The sequence below is a fragment of the Sorex fumeus genome, unplaced genomic scaffold, assembly GCF_029834395.1.
Source record: "Sorex fumeus unplaced genomic scaffold, SorFum_2.1 ptg000093l, whole genome shotgun sequence".
Classification (NCBI taxonomy): Eukaryota; Metazoa; Chordata; class Mammalia; order Eulipotyphla; family Soricidae; genus Sorex; species Sorex fumeus.
The window spans coordinates 10,351,604-10,372,928 of NW_026606150.1; the positions used below are offsets into that span (position 1 = coordinate 10,351,604).

The window sequence follows — 21,325 nt, forward strand, 5'->3', positions numbered from 1 at the left end:
GTGGTCCTTAGCCAAGGTCACACTGCCAAAGCAGTATGAGCCCACAGATCCAGGGCCAGCAATAGGTTCCCCTACTGAGCATGACCTTCAGGCCCAAGCCTGTGTGCAGAAAACAGGAGGCTAAGACTCGCCTGACTCAGGGCTGTCACCCACCAGCCCTAGGCGTGTCAGACATCTCTGCCCTCTGCTGTGGCTCAAGGCCAGGAACAAGCCAGGAAGCTGCAGAACTTCACTGCTGATTTATTTGTTCTGTTTGCTCATAGAGATGATTCTCAACTCATCCACAGAGACTCCAGCCCTCCCCCAGTGGGTAGGGACAGAGGACACAGGGCAGAATCCATGCCATCCTGGCTCTGACCCACTGTCCTTCCTAAGTGGGGCCGGGCTGTCTGGTGACAAGGATCCTGGAATCCAGGAAGACAGACCAGGGGCATCCGGCCCGGCAGCTTCTGGAGCTGCTGCTCACACACAACTGCCTGGCCACGAGTACATATGTTAACTGGTACACACACGCACACACCAGCCAGGCTCGCAGCCGTGTTCGGCCACTATGGTCCCCTCGGAGCACAGCAGTGTGCGCTGGAGGGCAGTGAAGCCTCAGGGCCGAGGCCTGTGAGGATTCTGGCGGGAATCACAGGGTGCAGGGGCAGAGGGAATGGGCCCAGCAGGTCCCTGGATGCAGGTCAGTTAGGAACTGGCGCCCCTTCCTGTTCATCAACTCCAGGCTCTTCCGGGCCTTGCTGGTGTCCATTGCCCAGGGCGCCATCCTGGTCTGCCCTGCTCTGCTGCTTCTGCCTTCGGGTCTCCTTGTAGCGCAGGGTGATGTCCCTGTGGGCAGGGAAGGAGCCTCAGCACTGGACTCTGGCGCCACCCAGAGGGGCTGGTGTGGGAGAACCGCCCAGGGCTGGAGCTCACCGTAGGAAGAAACGCCACACGGTCCAGGTGAGCACGAGCACGGAGCCGAGTGTCCAGCACTGGGAGATGTAGAAGGGCAGTGAAAGTGTGAGTGTGTGCGGGTCGTACTTGACCACGATGAGCAGCTCAGTGACTGTGATGGCCGCCACCAGCCAGGCCTGCTGCCCCAGCTTCTTGTGCAGTTTTCTGTGGACAGTGGCAGTGTTGGGAGTGGAGAGAAAGTGATGGGGACCTGAGTGGCCGGGAGGGCACAGCCCTGACCCAGCCCTACCCCACACTCACGGGTCGTCCATGAAATCATAGATCTCGCGCATGGCCACACCGCCCACATTCACAAAGAAGACCAGTCGCAGGAGGACCAAGAAGTGCTCAGGGGGCATCCACAGCACAAACTTCAGATAGAAAGTGTTGAGCTCTGCCAACAGAAACTGGGGGACAGTGGAGGGTGGGCGGGGCCCAAGGCCAGGAGCCGCGCGCAGGAGGCCGGGGCCTTACCACCAGGATGATGCCGCACACGGCCAGCCAGCGGCGCAGGCTGGAGGCTGGCCTCCACTCGAAGCGCACCCAGCTGTAGGGCGTGAACTGGAAGGCAATCCGCTTCATCTTGCCCCTGGGACCACAAGGGCATCAGTCTGCTTGCAGGGGCCCAGCTCTTCTGTTCACAGGCAGCCCCAGTACTCTCAGGCCTCTTCTTTCAAGTCCCCAAACTAACAGCTGGCAACCACTTCTAACAACAGGATGGCCAGGGAGTTGACCCCAGAAACCACCCGAGGAGTTGGTTGGGGTGCAGGAATGACAGGAAAAAGGAAAGGTAACCCACAGCAGGGAGGTAACAGAAGACTAAGTCCTACCCCAAACCCTCCCAAGGCCAAAGGTACAGGACTGCAGACGTACTTGTAGGTTGGAATGTTCCAGAGGCCTTGCCACTTGTACGTCTTCATGGACAGCCACTCAAGGGTCTTCATGCCACAGTAGATGCCCAGTCCATTGCAGACCAGCACATCCATGATCCACTGGGGGTGGAAGAAGGCAGGAAGTGGGTGCCTTAGATGCCCACCCAGACCTGGCGGGACCCACCAATGCTGGGGATCCCAGCTATAGGAAACCTACATGGTCCCACCAGCACTCGCTGAAGTTGGGCAGCTGGTGCTCAAGGCTGTACTCCAGGAACTCGAACATGACGCTCACGATGGTGCACATCCACCAGTCACGGATCATCAGGGTCTGTGGACAGAGGCAGCTCCTCCAGGGACACAGCGTGGGGCCCCCAGCTCAAGTGCTCTCCGTAAGAGCCTCTAGCATCCAGCTGCCCACACGTGTGTCCAGCTGCAGAGTCAAGGCCCCCCCAGGCAGTTGCTCCCCCTCTCCCTGACTGAGGCCTCAGTGAGGGTCAGTCCTATAACAGAGATGAACTTAGAACACAGGAAGTCATGCCCTCTGAGGCCACCTTACCTTCAGGTACCAGCCAATGAAGTGCGCAGGCACAAAGCCATCCAGCTTGTCCTGTGGGTGACAGCACATAGGCCTGGCACATGTCCCTCCCCTGCAGCTCACTTTGGGGGTAGCCAGAGTGACTCCCCAGCCCTGCCAGTGTTCCCCAGGGACAAAAGGAGTATCTTGTGGCTGTGAGCAGACACCTGACCATGAGCAGGCAGCTGCCCCCACACACCTGCCATGAGGAGAAGGGTTCAACCCAAGGCACTGGGCCAGGCAGGAGTGAGGCTAGGCCACCCCCTGCCAACCCGAACATCTGCAAAACCATGGGCTTAGGTTGAGAAACCGCTGCTCAGGGGCTCACCCACCCTTAGCTCAGCAGCTGGACAGTGGTCAGAGGGCCTGCAGGTACTCACCCAGACGTTGTGGAAGGGATCAGTCTTGTTGTCTGCATCATAGATGAGGCAGTTTCCCCCGTAGTCCCTCTCTGGCAGGGGGACCCCCAGCCTTGGGTCCACATACTTCAGAAACTGACGGCCGTCGTGGACAGTCTACATACAACACCCTCATCAGCTGGACTATGCCACACTGAGCTGAGTGATGCCACCCCAGCTTGTCCCAAGCCATCACAGATGACATCAGTCTGGCAAAGTACCCCCCTGCCCAGGAAGACCAAGGAAACCGCTCAATGCACAAAAACATCCCAAAGACAGTCTAGGGAGTCTACAGAAAGGCCTAAGCAGGGAGCCTGTGCCACACAAGGAGCACCCTAGTCCCGCTGCTCCCCTCACACAGTGAAGAAAGTGGTCACCAACACAGTGCACACGGCAGGGGTGATCATCAAATGTCCAGGAATCAGGGGTGGCAAAAAGCCTCAGGAAGAGGCCAAGGCGCGGGGGGTGGGGAGGAAGCAGACAAAGTCCAGGGAGAGGTCACTGAGGGAAACCAGGCAAGTCTGGACTCACACACGATTGGCAAATGTGCTGAAAAATAAACTACTTTCTCATTCCCTCTTCACCACTGTTGATGATGCTTTATTTTGTCAAATCATTGTTATGGGCTGCAGAGAATAGGCAGGCAGGCAGGGTTATTCTCAGGACAAGCTGCCTTGTACACAACCAATTCTCTCTCCCCCTGCCTCATACTCCTGCGATAAAACTATTTTACTTTGCAAAAAAAAAAAAAAACCAGGAGAAACATCAAAGTGCAATTCCAGGAAGACGCCTATAGGCCCATTAGGACCTCGGAGGAAGGCCAGTCTGACCCCTGTGCCGGATTCCGAGCATATGGGGTGAAATGTGGACCACAGGCCCCGGGCAGGCAGGGCGCCCAACTCATCTCCAGTAACACTGTACAGAAGGCTCTGCTGAAACAACCGTATTTCCACATACAAGTAAGTGTCAAGGGCCAGGCGGATGGTCCTGGGGCTCCCCAGCTCCACATGGCTCAAGCCATGCTACCTCCTTGGGCCCTGGCTCGCCTGCCCACCCTGAGTGCCATTTGGGAGGCCCCCCAAAATAAATAACAGTATAGAAACTACAACTGGAGCTAGAGTGACAGGACAGCAGGAGGGTGCTTGTCTTGCATATGGCTGACCCGGGTTTGATTCCTGGCATCTCTTATGATCCCCCAAGCACTGCCAATAAGGCCTGAGCACTGCTGAGTGTGGCCCAAAAGAACAAGAAAGCTGTACCTGCTCCCAAAGTGAAGTGACCACCAGAAAGCAGAACAGGAACCAGGTGTAGGAGCAGAGTGAGGATGAGCACTGGTTGATCCCAGTCCACTCTGGCTCAGTGTCCTATCCAGCCATGTGCCCCACCCCGCCACCAGGACGTGCTGAGACCAGGGACCAACATGCAACCCACCTACCTACCTATGCCCACCTACCTGGAAGAGGATGAAAATGAGGAAGAGCTCATAGACCACACTGACACAGAGCCAGAACCTCCAGTAGGCTGTGAGACAAAACAGATGGTTAGCCCCATCTCAAGGCGAGCACGTGGGTGTCTATCTCAGCAGGGGCCTCTGCTGCCATGCGCTCTGCTCCCCACATAGGTCTCCAGGAACACAACAACACTGGAGATGCTGGCAGGAGGCCTGGGAGGGTCTCCTCAGGCCAAGGTTTAGGGATTGTCCTCAGCATGAGCAAACAGAAGCCCTTATTTATGCACTGAGTTTGCATTTCAGAGGATCACCTCTTCCTTGCACATGATACCAAACCATCCTTTTTATCTGGAATAACCAACTCGGAAGCATTTACTGTTTTGAGTTTTGTTTTTTGGTTTTAAACCACAACCCACAGTGCTCAGAACTCATCCCTGTGGTACTCTAGGGACCATGTGGTGCCAGGGATAGACCCAGGCCTCCTGCATGCAAGGCTCTGCCAGCCCACAGTGCTAGAAGCAGCAGTGCCTTGGGTTCCATTTAGAGCTTGTGTGACTAATAGACAAGCTTGCCATGGCCCCAAGGGGCTCAGAGCCACCTATGATGTTCCTTTCATTCACAAGAACTCAGATGCTGTATAGCACATTCTGGTACTCCATGTCCACCAGGCCTCCCTGAACCCTGCCCTGCCACGACTCCCTCTCCACTTCAGGCTGCCCACACTACAGAGGACAGCAAGAGTGAGCATACCCTCCCGACTCCTGTTCTCCTGTGGCAGTCATAGGTGCTGCCTTCCCTCGGCTCCAGTCACAGCAGTTCCCTGGACTGACACAGCAGGGTCACAAGCACAGGTGACTGAGGCCACAACGGGGTCTGGAATTGTCCGCCGATGACCTCTCCACATGCTCTGGAGCTTTGTGGGCACTTGGACAGGTGAGGGCTAAGGAGGCTCCATCTCCAAGCCCAGAAGGCTGCTGTAGCTTGTTGGCTGGGGTGGCTTTCCCAGTCACAGGCAGAGTTCTGCACAGCCCCTGCCTCTCTCCTCCAGCTGGCCCTGGTCCTTCACGACGCACCTGCTACGCTGACCAGAACCAGCCTGCCACACCCTCTGCCAGGGCTCATGTCCCCTTCTCTCTCCAGGGTTGTTCTGCCACCCTCAAGCCACCCCAAACTTACTTCATCTTTCTGGACACCAAATCCAGCTGCCATGACCCCCGCCCACACTCCAGTCCTCATGTGCCCAGGTGTCGGGAGCACAGGGAGCAGGGCTACGGGGCCAACAGCAACCCTCCCCGGTCAACCACCCCCACCCCATCTCCCAGCAGCAACTGCCACTGCCCAGGGTTCCCTGGACAGTTCCGAGGACGTCCTGACCATTGAGACACAGAGACTATTGGGGGAGCCCTAGTACCATCAAACCAGAGCCAGATCAAGAAACGCAGTCCTCACTCAGAAACCTCGTTGGAAAGGTCCAGACAGGCCATGAGAGGCCATGGCAGAAGCTTTCAGATGGAGTCCTGCAACCAGAGTCCAGGTTCATCAGAAGCCCCTCCTGGGCCCAGCACAGGTGTCTGTCCTGAGTCTGTCTGTCCAGGTTGGTTCATGTCCACGCGGGCAGTCCCCACAGCACCATCCACACTCTCAGGGCTCCACAGCCCCTTCCCTGTGGCCGGACGGCAGGGTCCACGTTCCCACCCTCTGGGCCCCCCAGTGAGGGGCAACATGAAACCCTTCCCACACAGCTCCTGGCTCTGGGCAGTCCACATGCACCTAAGACGGTCCACCTGCTGGGCCCAAGCCAGCCTCCAACCCTGTTCTTCCTGGGGCCCTGAAGGAAGGAGGCTCCTCTAGTGCCAGCTGACCACAAGGACACTATGGGTCCATCCCCACAGCCACAGAACCCAGCCCAGACGTGTGCTCCCAGCTGGGATGTACTGGTGGGGCCTGTGGACACACCAAAACACACCCAGACTTAAATGGTCATTTCTGTGAGGGACCTTTATTGCAACCAAACTTTTCTGGCGTCTTCCAAATCAAACACAGCACACACCCGAGTGAGATAAAACAGAGAGTCACTGAAGCAGGAAAACTGACCGACCACAGCCCAGAGCCACCTTCTGGGTGAAGCCACCTTCTGGACACGCTGAGTCCCCGGGGAGGGAGGAACAAGGGCTTAGGGGGGACACAACACATGAAAAGGGGCAGGAGGGAGAACCTCGAGCTGGACACAGAGAGAACTGGGATCAGTGGCATCTCACAGTCCAGCTGACCTGAGGTCCAAAAGAAATTGACCCTGAAGAAGGCAGGTTCAGGGACTGACCCTGAGAGATCAGGTACAGGGACTGACCCCAGGAGACTGGGTGAAGGGACTGACCCTGGAGAAAGCAGGTACAGGGACTGACCACGGGAGACAAGGTGCAGGGACTGACCCTGGGGAAAGCAGGTACAGGGAATGACCCCAGGAAAGGCAGGTGCAGGGACTGACCCCAGGAGACCAGGTACAGGGACTGATCCCAGAGAAGGCAGGTGCAGGGACCGACCTCGGGAGATGGGGTACAGGGACTGACCCTGGGGAAGGCAGGTACAGGGACTGAGCCCGGGGAAGGCAGGTACAGGGACTGACCCCAGGAGACCAGGTACAGGGACTGACCTCGGGAGACCGGGTGCAGGAACTGACCCCGGGGAAGGCAGATGCAGGGACTGACCCCAGAAGACCAGGTATAAGGACTGACCCCAAGAGATCAGGTGCAGGGACTAACCCAGGAGAACAGGTGCAGGCAGATACAGGGACTGACCCCGGTGAAGGCAGGTGCAGGGACTGACCCCGAGGAAGGCAGGTGCAAGGACTGACCCTGGGAGAACAGGTGCAGGGACTGACCTCGGGGAAGGCAGGTACAGGGACTGAACCTGGGGAAGGCAGGTGTAGGACTGACCCCAGGGAAGGTAGATGCAGGGACTGACCCCAGAAGACCAGGTACAGGAACTGACCCTGGGAACCAGGTACAGGGACTGACCCCAGGAGACCAGGTGCAGGGACTGACCCCAGGGAAGGCAGGTGCAGGGACTGACCCTGGGAGAACAGGTGCAGGGACTGACCTCGGGGAAGGCAGGTACAGGGACTGACCCCTGGGAAGGCAGGTGCAGGGACTGACTATGAGGAAGGCAGGTACAGGGACTGACCCCGGGGAAGGCAGGTACAGGGACTGACCCTGGTGAAGGCAGGTACAGGGACTGACCCCGGTGAAGGCAGGTACAGGGACTGATCCCAGGGAAGGCAGGTGCAGGGACTGATCCCAGGGAAGGCAGGTGCAGGGACTGATCCCAGGGAAGGCAGGTGCAGGGACTGACCCCGAGGAAGGCAGGTACAAGGACTGACCCCGGTGAAGGCAGGTACAGGGACTGATCCCAGGGAAGGCAGGCACAGGGACTGATCCCAGGGAAGGCAGGTGCAGGGACTGACCCCGGGGAAGGCAGGTACAGGGACTGATCCCAGGGAAGGCAGGTACAGGGACTGATCCCAGGGAAGGCAGGTACAGGGACTGATCCCAGGGAAGGCAGGTACAGGGACTGATCCCAGGGAAGGCAGGCACAGGGACTGATCCCAGGGAAGGCAGGTACAGGGACTGATCCCAGGGAAGGCAGGCACAGGGACTGATCCCAGGGAAGGCAGGTGCAGGGACTGACCCCGGGGAAGGCAGGCGCAGGGACTGACCCCCAAGGAAGGCAGGTACAAGGACTGACCCCGGGGAAGGTAGGTACAGGGACTCACCCCGGGAGACCAGATGCAGGGACTGAATCCTGGAGACCAGGTACAGGGATTGATCCCAGGGAAGGTAGGTGGAGGGACTGACCCCGGGAGACCAGGTACAGGACAGAGGGAGTACCTGACCCAGCAGCCCGCCAGCAGACAGCAGAGGCCTGGGCAGTTCAGGAAGACCAGCACCACGCCAGCACCACTCCTCTGTTGGGAGGCTCTGCAGAAACGCCTTAAAGAGGCTCTTGCCCACAGCCCAGAGGCCACCCACCCGCTCGAGACACGGGTGGCGCGCAGGACAGAGTCCCACGCACAGGCACACGCAGAGAGCAACATGATTACCTGGGTGAGGTCTGGAAAATGGGCCGTCTTTAGCTTGTGTGACTCCAAAACATAAGAAAACCAAAATACTGGCCACAATGCCTCTGCAACAAAGAACAAAGAGCCTGAGTGTCCGCTAGCCCTGCAGGGGAAGGGGAGGGAGACCCCCGCAACCCTACACCCCTGCCCCTGCAGGGGCACAAAGGCACCCCCAAAACATCAGAGCTTGGTGCGTGGGCTTGCTCCAGCCCCACATCCGAGAACAGGTCCAGCACCATCACTGCAGCCAGGCGGGCACCGGCACCTGCAGGCCAGAACGAGGGGCACAGAACGGCGGGGGAGGTACCCACATGGCAGCACAGGGTCAGCACACCCATCGCCTGGCACCCTGTCTTCCTCACAGAGCTGGGGGACCCCTCCAGAGGCTGAGCCCTCCAGAGGACGCCCCTTCCACGGGCCCAGGGCAGGCTCCAAGGGGCAGGCAGGTCTTCCCCTTGGACAGCCGGCCAGGGCACTGAGTCTATGGACAAATGTCCAGGGACCCAGAGCCTGAGCCCCCAGACTGAAGAACACCCGAGGAAAGGTGGGACAAGGGTCAGTCTCAGTCTGAAAACAGGCGGGCAGACCACCCAGCCCCGGCCACCCAGCTCACACCTGCAGCAGACACGGGCATGTCAGGGCAGAACCCTGAGCCCCAGGCCCGCCTGCCAGTCCTGCCTCCTGACCAATCTCATGGCACTCGGGGAGCCGCAGGCCAAGGCAGCACTTGTCTTTACCTTTTCTGATTTGGGGATCACTCCAGGCAGTGCTCAGGGAACCAGAGGGGCCAGAGGCCAAACCCAGGCCTCCTGCATAAGCTCAAGCCCATGAGCTCCCCGGCCCACAGAAAGCAGATGGCCATGACCAGAACATTTAGGGGATGGTCTGAGCACAGCAGGCAGATGCTTCCCTGCAGACAGCCCACCCAGGTTCGATCCCTGGCACTCCCGGTGTGGCCCCTCGAGTCTCAAGTCTGTTTCAGGACAGAAGCTACACAGCCTTGACGCCACCAATGGCACCCTCCTGTGCTGGAGACCACCTCTCTCCCCGACACCCTCGGCTGAGGACAGACCTGGGCTGGATCGATACTTGGTCGCATCCAACACAGGCTCTGGCTGCTCTGTCCCCTCCATGCACTTCTGAGGAACCCAACAAGATGCTATCGACAGCAGCCCTGGACACAGCTGCCTAACCAGGGCAGGCTGTGGACCCCCACGTGTGCGCTCCACCCACCAGCAGGATGGGGGCACTGCACACTGGCCTGCGGTGCCCACAGTCCCACAGACAAATTACCACACCTGCAACCCCTGGAACCTCTGACCCACTGCTCTCGGGCAACGCAGGAACTGTGGGGGACAGCGCACTGAGGCCATACCTGCTCCTCCCCGTACTCTCGCTCGTGTAGCTGTGGCAGTCCCACTGTCTGGCTCCCTCCTGCAGGCCCTGCCCTAGGCACTCACCCCCCGCCTGCACCAAGGCCACTCTGGGCTGCGGGCATGTGGGCCAGCATGGGCTCTTGCAGACCTCACAGCCACATGCCTCCAGAATGCCGCAGAGGCCAGACCTGCTCCATCCACACAATGGCACACATTCCCAGTGGCTCCGGGCACTGGACACCACTGACCCCTCCACCTATCCAGGGCACTGTCTCAGAGCCGCTGTGGACACTGTAGCCGTGGGAGGTAGAAGTCACCATCTGTGCCCCCAAGGCGCCCCACTCTGACCTGCCCATCAGGGACAGGGTGAGACAGGAAGTGACTGCACACAGATTAGGGGTGAACAGCACCCAAATCCAGACAGGCCCAGCAGGGACTGGGCACCTCGGTCCTGCACCCAGCAGCCCAGCCACCACCGAGCGGGTCCCTGAGGAAGAGGAGCAGTGCCAGGTGTGGGGGACGTTCCGGGAAGGTGGCCCTGCACCCCAGCACGGCCCGTGGGCCGTTTCCACCCTGCATGGGTGTGTTCAGAGAACCACGTTCCCTTCAGAGAGGCCCCACACAGCTCCAGTTCTACCTAGAATAGTCACCCACAGCTGTAGCCAAGGCCATTCCCAGACCCCTGGACAGGCAGGGCAGACTGACCGTGTCAGGGTCAGGAGACAGGAAGGTCACGATCCACAGGGCACAGGTAGGTGCACACTCGAGGCAGACAAGGCTCGAGCCTGAGGGGCTATTCAGAGCCCGCAGCCCCAAGTCCTCTGCTGAGAGCAAAGGCAGAACCACCAGAACTGACCAAGGCCTCTGCCCCACGCGGGAGCCCGGGACCTGCAGGCCCTGAGACACTCAGCATGGCAGAGGGGAGCCGCACACAGGCTAGTGCCTCCCCAGCCTGCACAGGCCCTGAGCAACGCCAGGTGTGCAGCCCACCAGCACAGACCAGATGAGGCCCGGACAGAGCACAGCCAGGATGCCAGCCTGACAGCCTCTCCGGCAGGGTACTGCCAACACAGCCTGAGTGGCCAGAGCCCTGGGCCCTACGGAGACAGCCCGGGCACAGGGGAGTGGAGACGGCCCAGCCCGGGCACTGAGGGCACTGCGGAAGGTAGCAGCTCCTCACCTCTTGGTGTTGTAGGCTGTGTCCCGCGGCGTCTCCTCCAGCAGAGTCACATAGCCCAGCACACAGGTGAGGATGAAGAGTACGGTGAGTGTGTGGGCACGCCTGGAACCCAACACAGACTTGTCAGCTCCTGCCTTGACTCGGTGCTCCCTGCCAAGGGGCCAGGAAGAGGCCAACCAGAGGCTGTGCAGCAGCAGCTGTCTCGGGTCTGGGCACTGTCACAGAAGCTGCCAGCCCTGCTGACCACAATGGAGCCGGCCACAAGTCAAGCCCGAGGAAAGAGCAGAGAGCAGAGCAGCAGGCCCAAGCGAGATGGTGCATCCACAGGCTACATGCTCAGGGCTGCAGAGTGCTGGGGGGGGGGGGGGGGTCCAGCCACCCCCTACCCCGCTCAGGCCAGACCACATGCCCAGGGTGAGAGGGAGTTCGATGGATACCATTCACTGGAACCAGGGCCCATAGCAGCCAAATACCCAGCAGGATAGGCAACACATATGCATGCACGTGTGCACACATGCCATTACACATGACTGTTCATATGCACACATCACAAATCATACATGATCTCACAAGCACATGTATGCACACACCATCATACTAATACACACAATCCCATATGCATGATCACACATACCATTACTTAAAACCACACGTCAACATTATGCACATACCATCACACAGAAATTACATACGATCCCACATACATACATACATGCATATGTATACATATGCCATTACACACTACCCCAGCACAACCACACACACGATCACTCTGTGCACACATGCCATTACACACTACCCAGCACGGCCACACATATGATCACGTGTCGCCACAATCAACTACATATGACCCCATGCAACACACATGTGCACGCATACCAATTACACGTGATTACATGTACAACCACACATGAACAATCACGTGTGCACATTTGCATCATCACACCAAATCACATGCATGATCGTCCACACACGAGCTTTGCACACATGCTAATTACACATATGATCACACAGTACCAATCACAGGATCCCACACGCATGCACACAGTTCCGTGTGGCACAAACATAAACATGACACCGGGAGGCCTTGCCTGCCCTTTTGCTTTTCCAAGTGCCTTTAGAAGGCGTGACGGCCCTTTCCCGAGAAATCAGTAGAGCGTGTCCTTGGAGAAGCCACCATCCGCTAGACACGGCTTCCTCCTCTCTCAGCCGGGACGCTCGAGGACGTAGAGAACAGAGGGGCTAGGCCTGGACCATGGAAGACGGAGGGGTTGGGCCTAAACTTGAGGCCGCCCTGGCCACGCCACTGGGAAAGCCACTCTCTAGGACCCAAAGGATACGACAGAAAACGCAAACAGCCACTAGACAGCCAGAAAGAGGAGCGTGTCCTGGGGGGTAAAGTGGGTGCTTCCAGTACCCACCACAGTGCAGGTGGCCAGACCAGCACTTGGTGGAAGCCCAGAGCTGAGACAGCTCCGAAGCACTTGCCCTCCTTCCAAATGCCCCCAGGTGCTGCTCGCAGAGAAAGGACAGTTCCTGACTCCTCAGCACACGCTCAGGGCGAGCCCAGAGGCTGGGACGCCAGGCTAAAGGTGTTCAGAGAGCCTGAGCCGGTGCAGGAGAGGCAGGGGCTGGAGCTCAGGAAAGGGGCCCGGCTGACAGGGCTCCACACCTGGAGCCAGGGCGCCCGCGGCCTAGTTTTTAAGTTTGAGACAACCGACCGGGCTTAAGACAATTGGAAGCAAAAGTGCCGCCACAAGGGTATGGATTTGACTCAGAAACAAGTCAGGACCCATACTGAAAACAATTCTTTTGGGCTGGAGAGAGCGCAATGGAGTTAAAGCGTCTGCCACAGGCGACCAACCCTAGCTCTAGTGGGTACGGTCCCCAGGGCACCACCAGGGTTCACCTCTGGGCACTGAGTCTAAGGAATGGCCCTAAGGCTAAGGCCACCCTTGCGCCTCAGAAGCTGGAGAGTGGAGGCTGGAGCGGTAGCACAGCGGGTAGGGCATTTGCCTTGCACACAGCCACCCGGGTTCAATCCCCAGTATCCTATACAATCTCCCCAGCACAGCCAGGAATAATTCCTGGGCGCAGAGCCAGGAGTAAGCCCTGTGCATCGCCGGGTGTGACCCAATAAATAAATAATTAATTTTAAAAAATAAAAAAGAAGCTGGAGAGCATAGCCTGACACCACAAAGGGACTGGTGGTATGGCTCCAGGCACGAAACCCAGGCAAGGCCAAGGTCCCACTGAGCCACACTCTCAGCCCACAGAAAGGAATTTTTACAGAAAAAGAGAAGTAGAGTTTTAGGGGTGGGCATGGGGGGTGGGGTGCTGCAGCTACAGTGCCAGAGGTCCACAAAGCCCCAAGACGGCAATCCGGCGTCTGCTAACGTAAGCCAGGTCTGTCCGGCCAAGACTGTCGCCCTCCACCCAGAAAGCCTCAGGCAAGAACTGTGAACTCAGCTCTGAATTCCTGTTTTCAAGGAGACCTGGGACGGGAGGTCACCCCCACACAGGAAGTGGTAGGCACAGGGCACACATGCAGCCAAAGCTGCCAACACAGAGGGTGGGGTGGGGGAAATGGGGACGGTGAGCAGGGCTGGGGTGTCCTTCGGTACACCCGGGCAGGCACAGGGTGGACGATGGCTGGCCATGAAGCTGCCCAGAACACAGAGACGAAGAAGCAGCCGACAGACAGACAGACGGACGGACCCAGTGCACAGGCAAGAAGAAGCAGCTGACTGACTAACAGGCAGGCAGGCGGCGGCTGAGGCACGCAGCAGCAGTCACCCCAGGGTCCAGGGCGCTGCCCTAAAACAGCCCTGCGCCCTGGCCCAAGCGTTCACGAGGACCGCTGTCTTCTCACCCTCAACTCTGCACTGGGCGCTGCACCAGGGGAGGTGCTGTGACAGCACAGGAGCTGGGTGAGGGGGACCGAGTGATGGAACTGGGTGAGGGGGACCAGGTGAGGGGACCGGGTGAGGGGGACCGAGTGAGAGGGACTGGACTGGGTGATGGGACCGGGTGAGGGAACTGGGTGAGAGGGACCGGGTGAGGGGACTGGGTGAGGGGGACTGGATCAGGTGATGGGACCGGGTGAGGGGGACCGGGTGAGGGGACTGGGTGAGGGGGACCGAGTGAGAGGGACTGGACTGGGTGATGGGACCGGGTGAGGGGACTGGGTGAGGGGGACTGGATCAGGTGATGGGACCGGGTGAGGGGGACCGGGTGAGGGGACTGGGTGAGGGGGACCGGGTAAGGGGACCAGGTGAGGGGGACTGGACCAGGTGATGGGACCAGGTGAGGGGGACCGGGTAAGGGGGACCGGGTGAGGGGGAACGGGTGCGGGGGACCAGGTGAGGGGGATCGGGTGAGGGGACGGGTGAGGGGGACTGGGTCAGGGGATTGGGTCAGGGGAATTGGACTGGGTGACGGGACCGGGTATGGGACCAGGTGAGGGGGACAGGGTGAGGGGGACTAGGTGAGAGGACTGGGGAAGGGGGACAGGGTGAGGGGACCGGGTGGGGGGACGGGTGAGGGGACCGGGTACGGGGGACTAGGTGAGGGGACTGGGTGAAGGGGGCTGGGGAAGGGGGACAGGGTGAGGGGACCGGGTGAGGAGGACTGGACTGGGTGATGGGACTGGGTAATGGGACCAGGTGAGGGGGACAGGGTGAGGGGACTGGGTGAGGGGGACAGGGTGAGGAGACTGGGTGAGGGGACCGGGTGAGGGGCACTGAACCGGGTGAGGGGGACTGGGTGAGTAGGACAGGGTGAGGGGACCGGGTGAGGGGGGCTGGGTGAGGGGACTGGGTGAGGGGGACTGGGGAGGGGGGACAGGATGAGGGGACCGGGTGAGGGGGACTGGATCGGGTGATGGGGACTGAGTGAGGGGGCCGAGTGAGGGGAAAAGGGTGAGGGGACTGGGCGAGGGGACCGGGTGAGGAGACCGGGTGATGGGTGATAGGTGAGGGGTATTGGGTGATAGGTGATGGGTTATGGGTGAGTGGGCCCCTCCAAGTCCACTCTGCGGGAATTTGGAGCAAAACAGGAGCTCTCGGCCAGACTACACGGTCAGGAGGCTGGAGCGGTAGCACAGCGGGGAGGGCATTTGCCTTGCCCACGGCCAACCTGCGTTCGATCCCCAGCATCCCAAATGGTCCCCTGAGTACCGCCAGGAGTAATTCCTGAGTGCATGAGCCAGGAGTAATGCCTGTGCATCTCCGGGTGTGACCCAAAAAGCAAAAACCAAAAAAAAAAAAAGGGTCCCCTTGGGGCCCAGTGAGCAGGGCCGGGACGCAGACCGGGCTCGGGCTGTGGGGGCACGAGGAGAGACGGGCAGCAGCTCACAGCCATGGCAGGCGTCAGACCCCACAAGCAAAGAGCTGATGGGGCCCGAAGCAGCCAGGTGTCCAGTTGCCCAGTGACAGGCCACAGAGGGCAGCGGGCCCCAGCAGCACTGCTGAGGGACCTGGAGCAGCAACAGCCACAAGTGCCGGTTCCCTGAGCCACAGGAAAGCAGGGAACCACCACAGCCCCCGCTTCCTGATTTTTGGGGGTCCACGTAACTAAGTAACTATACCCAGGGGAGCCCCAGAAGCCTGACAAGGAGCGGAGACCATGGTGGGGACCAGAGCAAACCTCAGTCAAATGCCACAGAGCCCGCCAAGAGTTTGCTGGGGTTACTGCCCCCCACGGGCCACAAAACCCAGCACACACATACACAGTGCCCACACACACGCACATACACGCGTGCACGCACACAGCATTCCAGATGCACAGTCCTGCATGCATGCAGTGCCCTGCACACATGCAGCATCCTGCACACACTTGGTGCCCCACATGCTCACATGGACACGTGCACGCAGTGCCCTGCATGGCGAAGAACTGATACAGCTGGTGGCAATGGTGTCCTACTCTGTGGCCTGCCCAGAGGACCAGCGTCCACGGAGTAGTGGCTCAGAGGACGAGGTGGGTCTGGGGCACAGGCACTGCCCAGGACATCGGATCTCAGCGGGCCACAACCCATGGAAAAAGGGCAAGGCCAGCCACTGAGGGGCCCCAGGCGCAGAGTAAGGGGGTGGGGGTGTCTGTCCAGGACACCTAAAGGGCAGGGCAGCTTCAGGGGCAACACAACTGGGAACACCCAGAGGTGGGCACTGTCCAGGGCCTGGAGTCAAGTAACCAGGCGCCAACTGCCACATGTCTGCATGTCCCTAAAAAAGCCACCAGGGCTGGACCACAGGTGGCTCAACTCCCCAGCCCTGCCACCAGTGCTGGGCCAAAGGGGGCCCCAAAATGAAGCCCCACAGCAGCGCCAGTGGGTCACTGGGAACTAGAGGGGTGACACCAACAAGAGTCTCTGGGACATCCACACGGCTGGGGGGGCTCTACTGGGCAGTGAGGGGGGGCAGGACGGCCGTGAGGACACAACCCCTTCACCTGCAATGGGCCAGGGCCTCCTGTGGGGGAGGAGGGTTCAGGACAGTCTGCAGGGGGTCAGGACCTCCGGTGGGGGTGGGGGTGGGGTTGGAAGCCTGTGGGGTTCAGGGCCACCTGGAAGGGGTCAGGGCCACCTGTGGCTGGTTGTGACCTCCTGTGGGGGGTCAGGGCTGCCTGGGAGGGGTCAGGGTCGCCTGGGGGGGTCAGGGCCACCTGGAGGGGACTAGGGGGGTCAGGGTCACCTGTGGGGGTGGGGGGCTCAAGACCACCTGCGGGGGAAGGGGGGGTCAGAACCTCCTGTGGGTCAGGGCCACCTGTGGCTGGTTGTGACCTCCTGTGGGGGGTCAGGGCTGCCTGGGGAGGGTCAGGGTCGCCTGCGGGGGGCTTCGGGCCGCCTGCCAGGGGTCGGGCCGCCTGCGGGGGGGTTGGGCCGCCTGCGGGGGGGAGGGGCCGGACCTCCTGTGGGGGGGTCGGGCGCCTGCGGGGGGGCTCAGAACCTCCTGTGGGTCAGGGCCACCTGTGGCTGGTTGTGACCTCCTGTGGGGGGTCAGGGCTGCCTGGGAAGGGTCAGGGTCGCCTGCGGGGGGCTTCGGGCCGCCTGCCAGGGGTCGGGCCGCCTGCGGGGGGGAGGGGCCGGACCTCCTGTGGGGGGGTCGGGCGCCTGCGGGGGGGAGGGGCCGGACCTCCTGTGGGGGGGTCGGGCGCCTGCGGGGGGGGCTCAGGACCTCCTGTGGGGGGTCGGGCTGCCTGAGGGGGCCGGGCCGCCTGCGCGGGTGTTCAGGCCCTCCTGCGGGTGGGGGTCGGGCGCCTGCGGGGGGTCGGGCCGCCTGCCGGGATCGGACGCCTGCGGGGTGCGGGGAGGTCGGCCGCCCGCGCGGGCGGGGGCGGGGGGTCAGGACCTCCTGCGGGGGGCCGGGGCCGTCTGCGGGGGTCGGGCCGCCTGCGGGGCCCGCGCCCGCCCCACGCCCTCCGGGGAGCCCCGGGCCCAAGGTCAGCGGCCGCGCTCACCAGAAGAAGGTGTTGGTGCCGTCGTCGTAGACCTCGGACTCGGTGCTGCGGCGCGCGGGCGCGGGGGAGGCGGCGCGCGGCCCCCCGGCCCCCCGGCGCTCGGGCCTGCGCATGGCCCGCGGGCTCTCGGCGGCGGCGCGCGGCGCGGGGCGCGGGGCCCGCCGGGGTCGCGCCGGGCGGGGGCCGGGGGCGGCCGCGCGCTGCATCCTGGGACTCGCAGTCCGCGCGCGGGGCCCGCCGGGACCTGGAGTCCGCGCGGCCGCGGGCGCGGGGCCTGCTGGGTAGCGACCTGCGGTTGCTAGGCGACCGCGCGCCCGGGCCCGCCCGGTTGCTAGGCGACCGCAGGCGCCGCCTGGGGGCCGCCGGGCCCGAGCTGAGCCCCGGGCGCCCGGGCCTGGGTGCCTAGAGCGGGCTCCGGTGCAGACTCGGTGCCCCGGCTCCCGGGCGGGGGCTGGAGGCGCCCCGGCCCCTCGTGGGGGGGCTGTGAGTTGGGAGGGGCCCGCCGCCCCAGGGTCCAGAAGGCGGCACAGGAGGCCTTCCCACGCCCACTGGGCGGCACCGTCGCACCCTCCAAGAAGGAGTTTTCCTTCCGGCGGCAAGCCCGGGCGTGAGCTCGCCGTCCCCCGCTGAGCTCACCATCCGGGCGCAGTTCACTGTCTCCCCCTGGCTCACCATCTCCACGCATACTTCAGGAACAGCCCCCACCAACCCTCCTCCGTCGGTCAGGCAGTCTGGCCTGTCCAGGCTCCCAAGCTCCAAGCCCGCGGGCGCTGCTTGAGTAAACTAATTGTGCTGCTTAGTACTGCCTTGCTTTTCAGGCTGGCTCTGCGCTGGGGGCGGGGCAGTAACTCCCAGCAGAGCCTGGGTGACCACATGGTGCCAGGGATCAAACCTGGGGGAATGCAGGCAAGGCGTGGCCCCCGGGCACCTGGACCAGCTCTCCAGGCCAGCTGTTCTATTTGGACAGTGAAGGCTTGCGCCCTGGACCCGGATGTTTGCCCCAGAAAAGCCTTTCTCCTGCCTGCCTTTCCTGGAAACAGAGTCAGGAGAGGTAGACAGAGTTCCTTGGTCCTAATGAGCCTGGGCCTTGCACTGGTGAGGGGACTGGCCGAGGGCTACCACAGGCAGGGCAGGCCTGGGTGCGGGGCTGGAGTAGCCACACCCCCAAACAGTCGCTCTCCCCTCTGGGTCTCTCCCCATGCCCTGTTGCTCTCCCCTGCTCTCCTGTGCCAGGCGCGGGCACGGCAACACACCTGCTCAGCTACTGGCCCCGCTCAACACCAGCAGACACCACAACCAGAGTCACCTCACACCGGCTCATCACAGACTCAAGCAAGAGGCCAGTACCCAGCCCCCGCATGGCCAGGGGCTGCCCCCACCTGGTCCCTCTCCTGGCCACCGTGCTGGGCTGGCTTGGACCTCCTGCCCCATTGGCACGTGTGTGGCTCATGGGTCAGCTTAGAGACCTGCCAAGCTGAGGTCCTTGGGGTGCAAGAGACATTCAAGGGCATCGTAGGGCAGCTTCAGGAACCAGTGCCACGGAAGGCCAGGCCTGGACTTCCAGAGCTCCCAAGACAGCAGGACTCGGGACCCTGTCCCAGCTGCCCCAGTGGCCTCAGGCAGCTCGAGAGCCCAAGCTGGGTGACTCCTGTGTGTAGCTGTGTGGACACAGTGCTCGTCCAGTTTCCAGACCTGGGGGGGCAGGGATATGGTAGTCCCAGGGGACAAAAGTGAGCCCTACAGAGAAACCCACTTCCAGCAAGCCCTTCTCCCAGCATACATCTGCCCTGGGGGCTGGGGGGCAGTGCTGTCCACCTCACCAGGACCATGTCTGCCCCAGGACAGGGTCAGGAGCAGGGCGTGGGAAGAGCACCCCCATGTCACCCTCACGTCACAGGGACACCCAGTTCCCACGCCTGAGAGGGGTACAAGCAGGGCCTGAGGATGGCATCTCCAGCCAGGGTACCCGAGGGCCGGGCTAGGGGGTCAGAGGGCCCTTGGGGGCCACTGGGTAGGGGCAGAGGAGCCCTGGGGGCCTTGTTCTGCTGACCTGTCTCCTCGTGGTCAGAAAAGGGACGAGGCTTCCTTGGGCAGCACGTGAGGTCAGCTGCCGCCGCCCTTCATCCTGGGGAAAGATGGCAGGTGTGCATTTCCTGGAGGAAAGGGCAGGGTCCAGGGTCCACCGCGGAGCGGGAAGCCTGTCTGAGCTTTGACCCAAGGTCCTGCCCTATGTGGGGCCCAGCTCTGCCAGGGCGGGGTGCTGCTGGCTGCCTGCGGGTTCAGGCTGTGACTGGGGAAGTGAGGTTCAGAACAGTGGACTTTGGTGTGAGAGCAAAGTAATCAACAAGATGAGCAATGTATTGATTGTGGAAAGTTCTAAGAAAGCACAGGAAGAAAACACACAAGAAAACCCACAGCCCATCTTGCTTGGGGAAGGTGAGGCTGCTATCCGGGACATCCTGCGTCTGCTGGGACAGTGTTGCCACCCCCAACCCCTCCCCGAGCTGCTGTGTGCGTTTGGACGCATTTTTTCATCCAATGAGCTCACACCCCCCCCTTGTTGATTGGTACGTCCCCCTAGAAACATGGAGAGAATGGACAGAAGTCTAAACAATCGGCCCCTTCTTCCTCTTACCGGAAGAAATTTTATGAAAAGGGAGAGAAAGGAAAATCCTCACAAGAAACAGTCTTCCCCAGGGAGGAGAGGAGTGGCAGGAAGCACTGGCGCCCAAGCAGGGAGGCAGACAGGGCCGGAGTAAGGCCCAACACAAATCTACGAACAAAATAACAGGCCCAAGGGATGGCAGAGTGGGGCAGGCTCTTGCTCTGCTTGAGGCTGACCCCAGCATCATGTATGGTTCCCTGAGCCCAACCAAGAGTGATCCTCACCACAGAGCCAGGAGCCAGGCCTGAGCACTGCTGGGCCAGCCAAGTAGAATGGGGACTCCATGGCTGACTCTTGACTCTCACTGCAGACTTTCCTCTGCATATCTGACAGGCAGAGGCGACTTGGGGCTCACCCCTTGGATAGCTAAGCTTTCTGCTCTCTCCCAGACTGCAAACAGGCACCAAGGGCTGCTTCTGAGCATCCAGACTGCAGCACGGGCCTGGTTCTTGCCGCTACACTGAGGCTGGAGCTGCAGTGTTGTGGGTCAGGAAGAAGAGGGGCCTGGAGGGATGAGCCCAAGTGCAGAGCAAACCGCTGCTAGGGGAGTGCTTGGGGCTGAGGCTGGGAAGGGGGGTGGGGGCGGAGATCACAGCCAGGCAAGAGCCAGTTGCCTTGATGTAGGCAGGTAGATAGGGAAAGGCTCTCTGCAATGAAACAAAGTCTCATAGAAGAAGTATTCTGGGACCAACCCACCCTGTGGAGACAGAAAACAAAGGCTTAATAAGACCATCCCCACACCCTGAAGATATGGGCCTCCTCCCCATGAAATTCCTCCTTTCCGAGAACCCGCTTTTAATCCGGTTGACTCCAGCGACCCAGCCCCAAGGAGATTCCAGAACATTCTGAGTGGAAGGATCTATAAGAGCCAGCTCAAGAGCCCACTTGGTGCTCTCTCCACCTTCGGAGAAGCCCGCGTTCCCTCTGGACGCGTTATTCTCTCTCTCTTACTCTCCATTCCCCCGCTTATCTGCTTATCCCTTTCTCTCCCTCTCCAAAAGCCTCCAAATAAAACCTGTTACTTCACTGCTCGTCTACTCCTGAAATTCTTTTCTGCGAGCGAGACAAGAACCCCAGAAACCTCGGGTAAGGCTTGGGACTGGTCTCTCCTTTCCTGCGAAGAGCAAATTCTCGCCCCAGCTTGAGTCCGTGGCTCCCCGAGCAATCGGGTGGCGGGGATTAACTCCCGTGCCGAGAAGATCAAGTGGACTTCAGGTGTGGCTTGACGGCCACCTTGTGGGGCTGGCGGGACTTAGGCCCATGCCGAGTAGGTGCTCACTGCAGACTTTACCAGTCCTAGC

At 61.0% G+C, this 21,325-nt stretch overlaps 1 protein-coding gene across 1 annotated transcript; it reads right to left on the reverse strand.

The window, feature by feature from the left end:
- Positions 1 to 239: 239 nt before the first annotated feature.
- Positions 240 to 17,508, reverse strand: PTDSS2 (phosphatidylserine synthase 2). Its single transcript, XM_056131796.1, has 12 exons — positions 17,360 to 17,508; positions 10,904 to 11,005; positions 8,330 to 8,412; positions 4,237 to 4,304; positions 2,766 to 2,900; positions 2,368 to 2,418; positions 2,026 to 2,139; positions 1,810 to 1,928; positions 1,411 to 1,525; positions 1,198 to 1,343; positions 916 to 1,101; positions 240 to 828 (listed from the first exon to the last, which is right to left on the reverse strand). Exons 1-12 carry the CDS (start codon positions 17,470 to 17,472, stop codon positions 684 to 686), a joined length of 1,377 nt encoding a protein of 458 aa, XP_055987771.1. The 5' UTR covers positions 17,473 to 17,508; the 3' UTR covers positions 240 to 683.
- Positions 17,509 to 21,325: the final 3,817 nt, after the last annotated feature.

Bases quoted from the DNA above. Each gene is read 5' to 3' on its own strand.
- PTDSS2 (XM_056131796.1), bottom strand. From the start codon at position 17,472: ATGCGCAGGCCCGAGCGCCGGGGGGCCGGGGGGCCGCGCGCCGCCTCC. The intron at 2,901-4,236 runs GTAGGTGGGCAT...TGTTGTATGTAG, and splicing joins TCATTTTCATCCTCTTCCAG to ACTGTCCACGACGGCCGTCA. The intron at 2,140-2,367 runs GTAAGGTGGCCT...CTCTGTCCACAG, and splicing joins TCATTGGCTGGTACCTGAAG to ACCCTGATGATCCGTGACTG.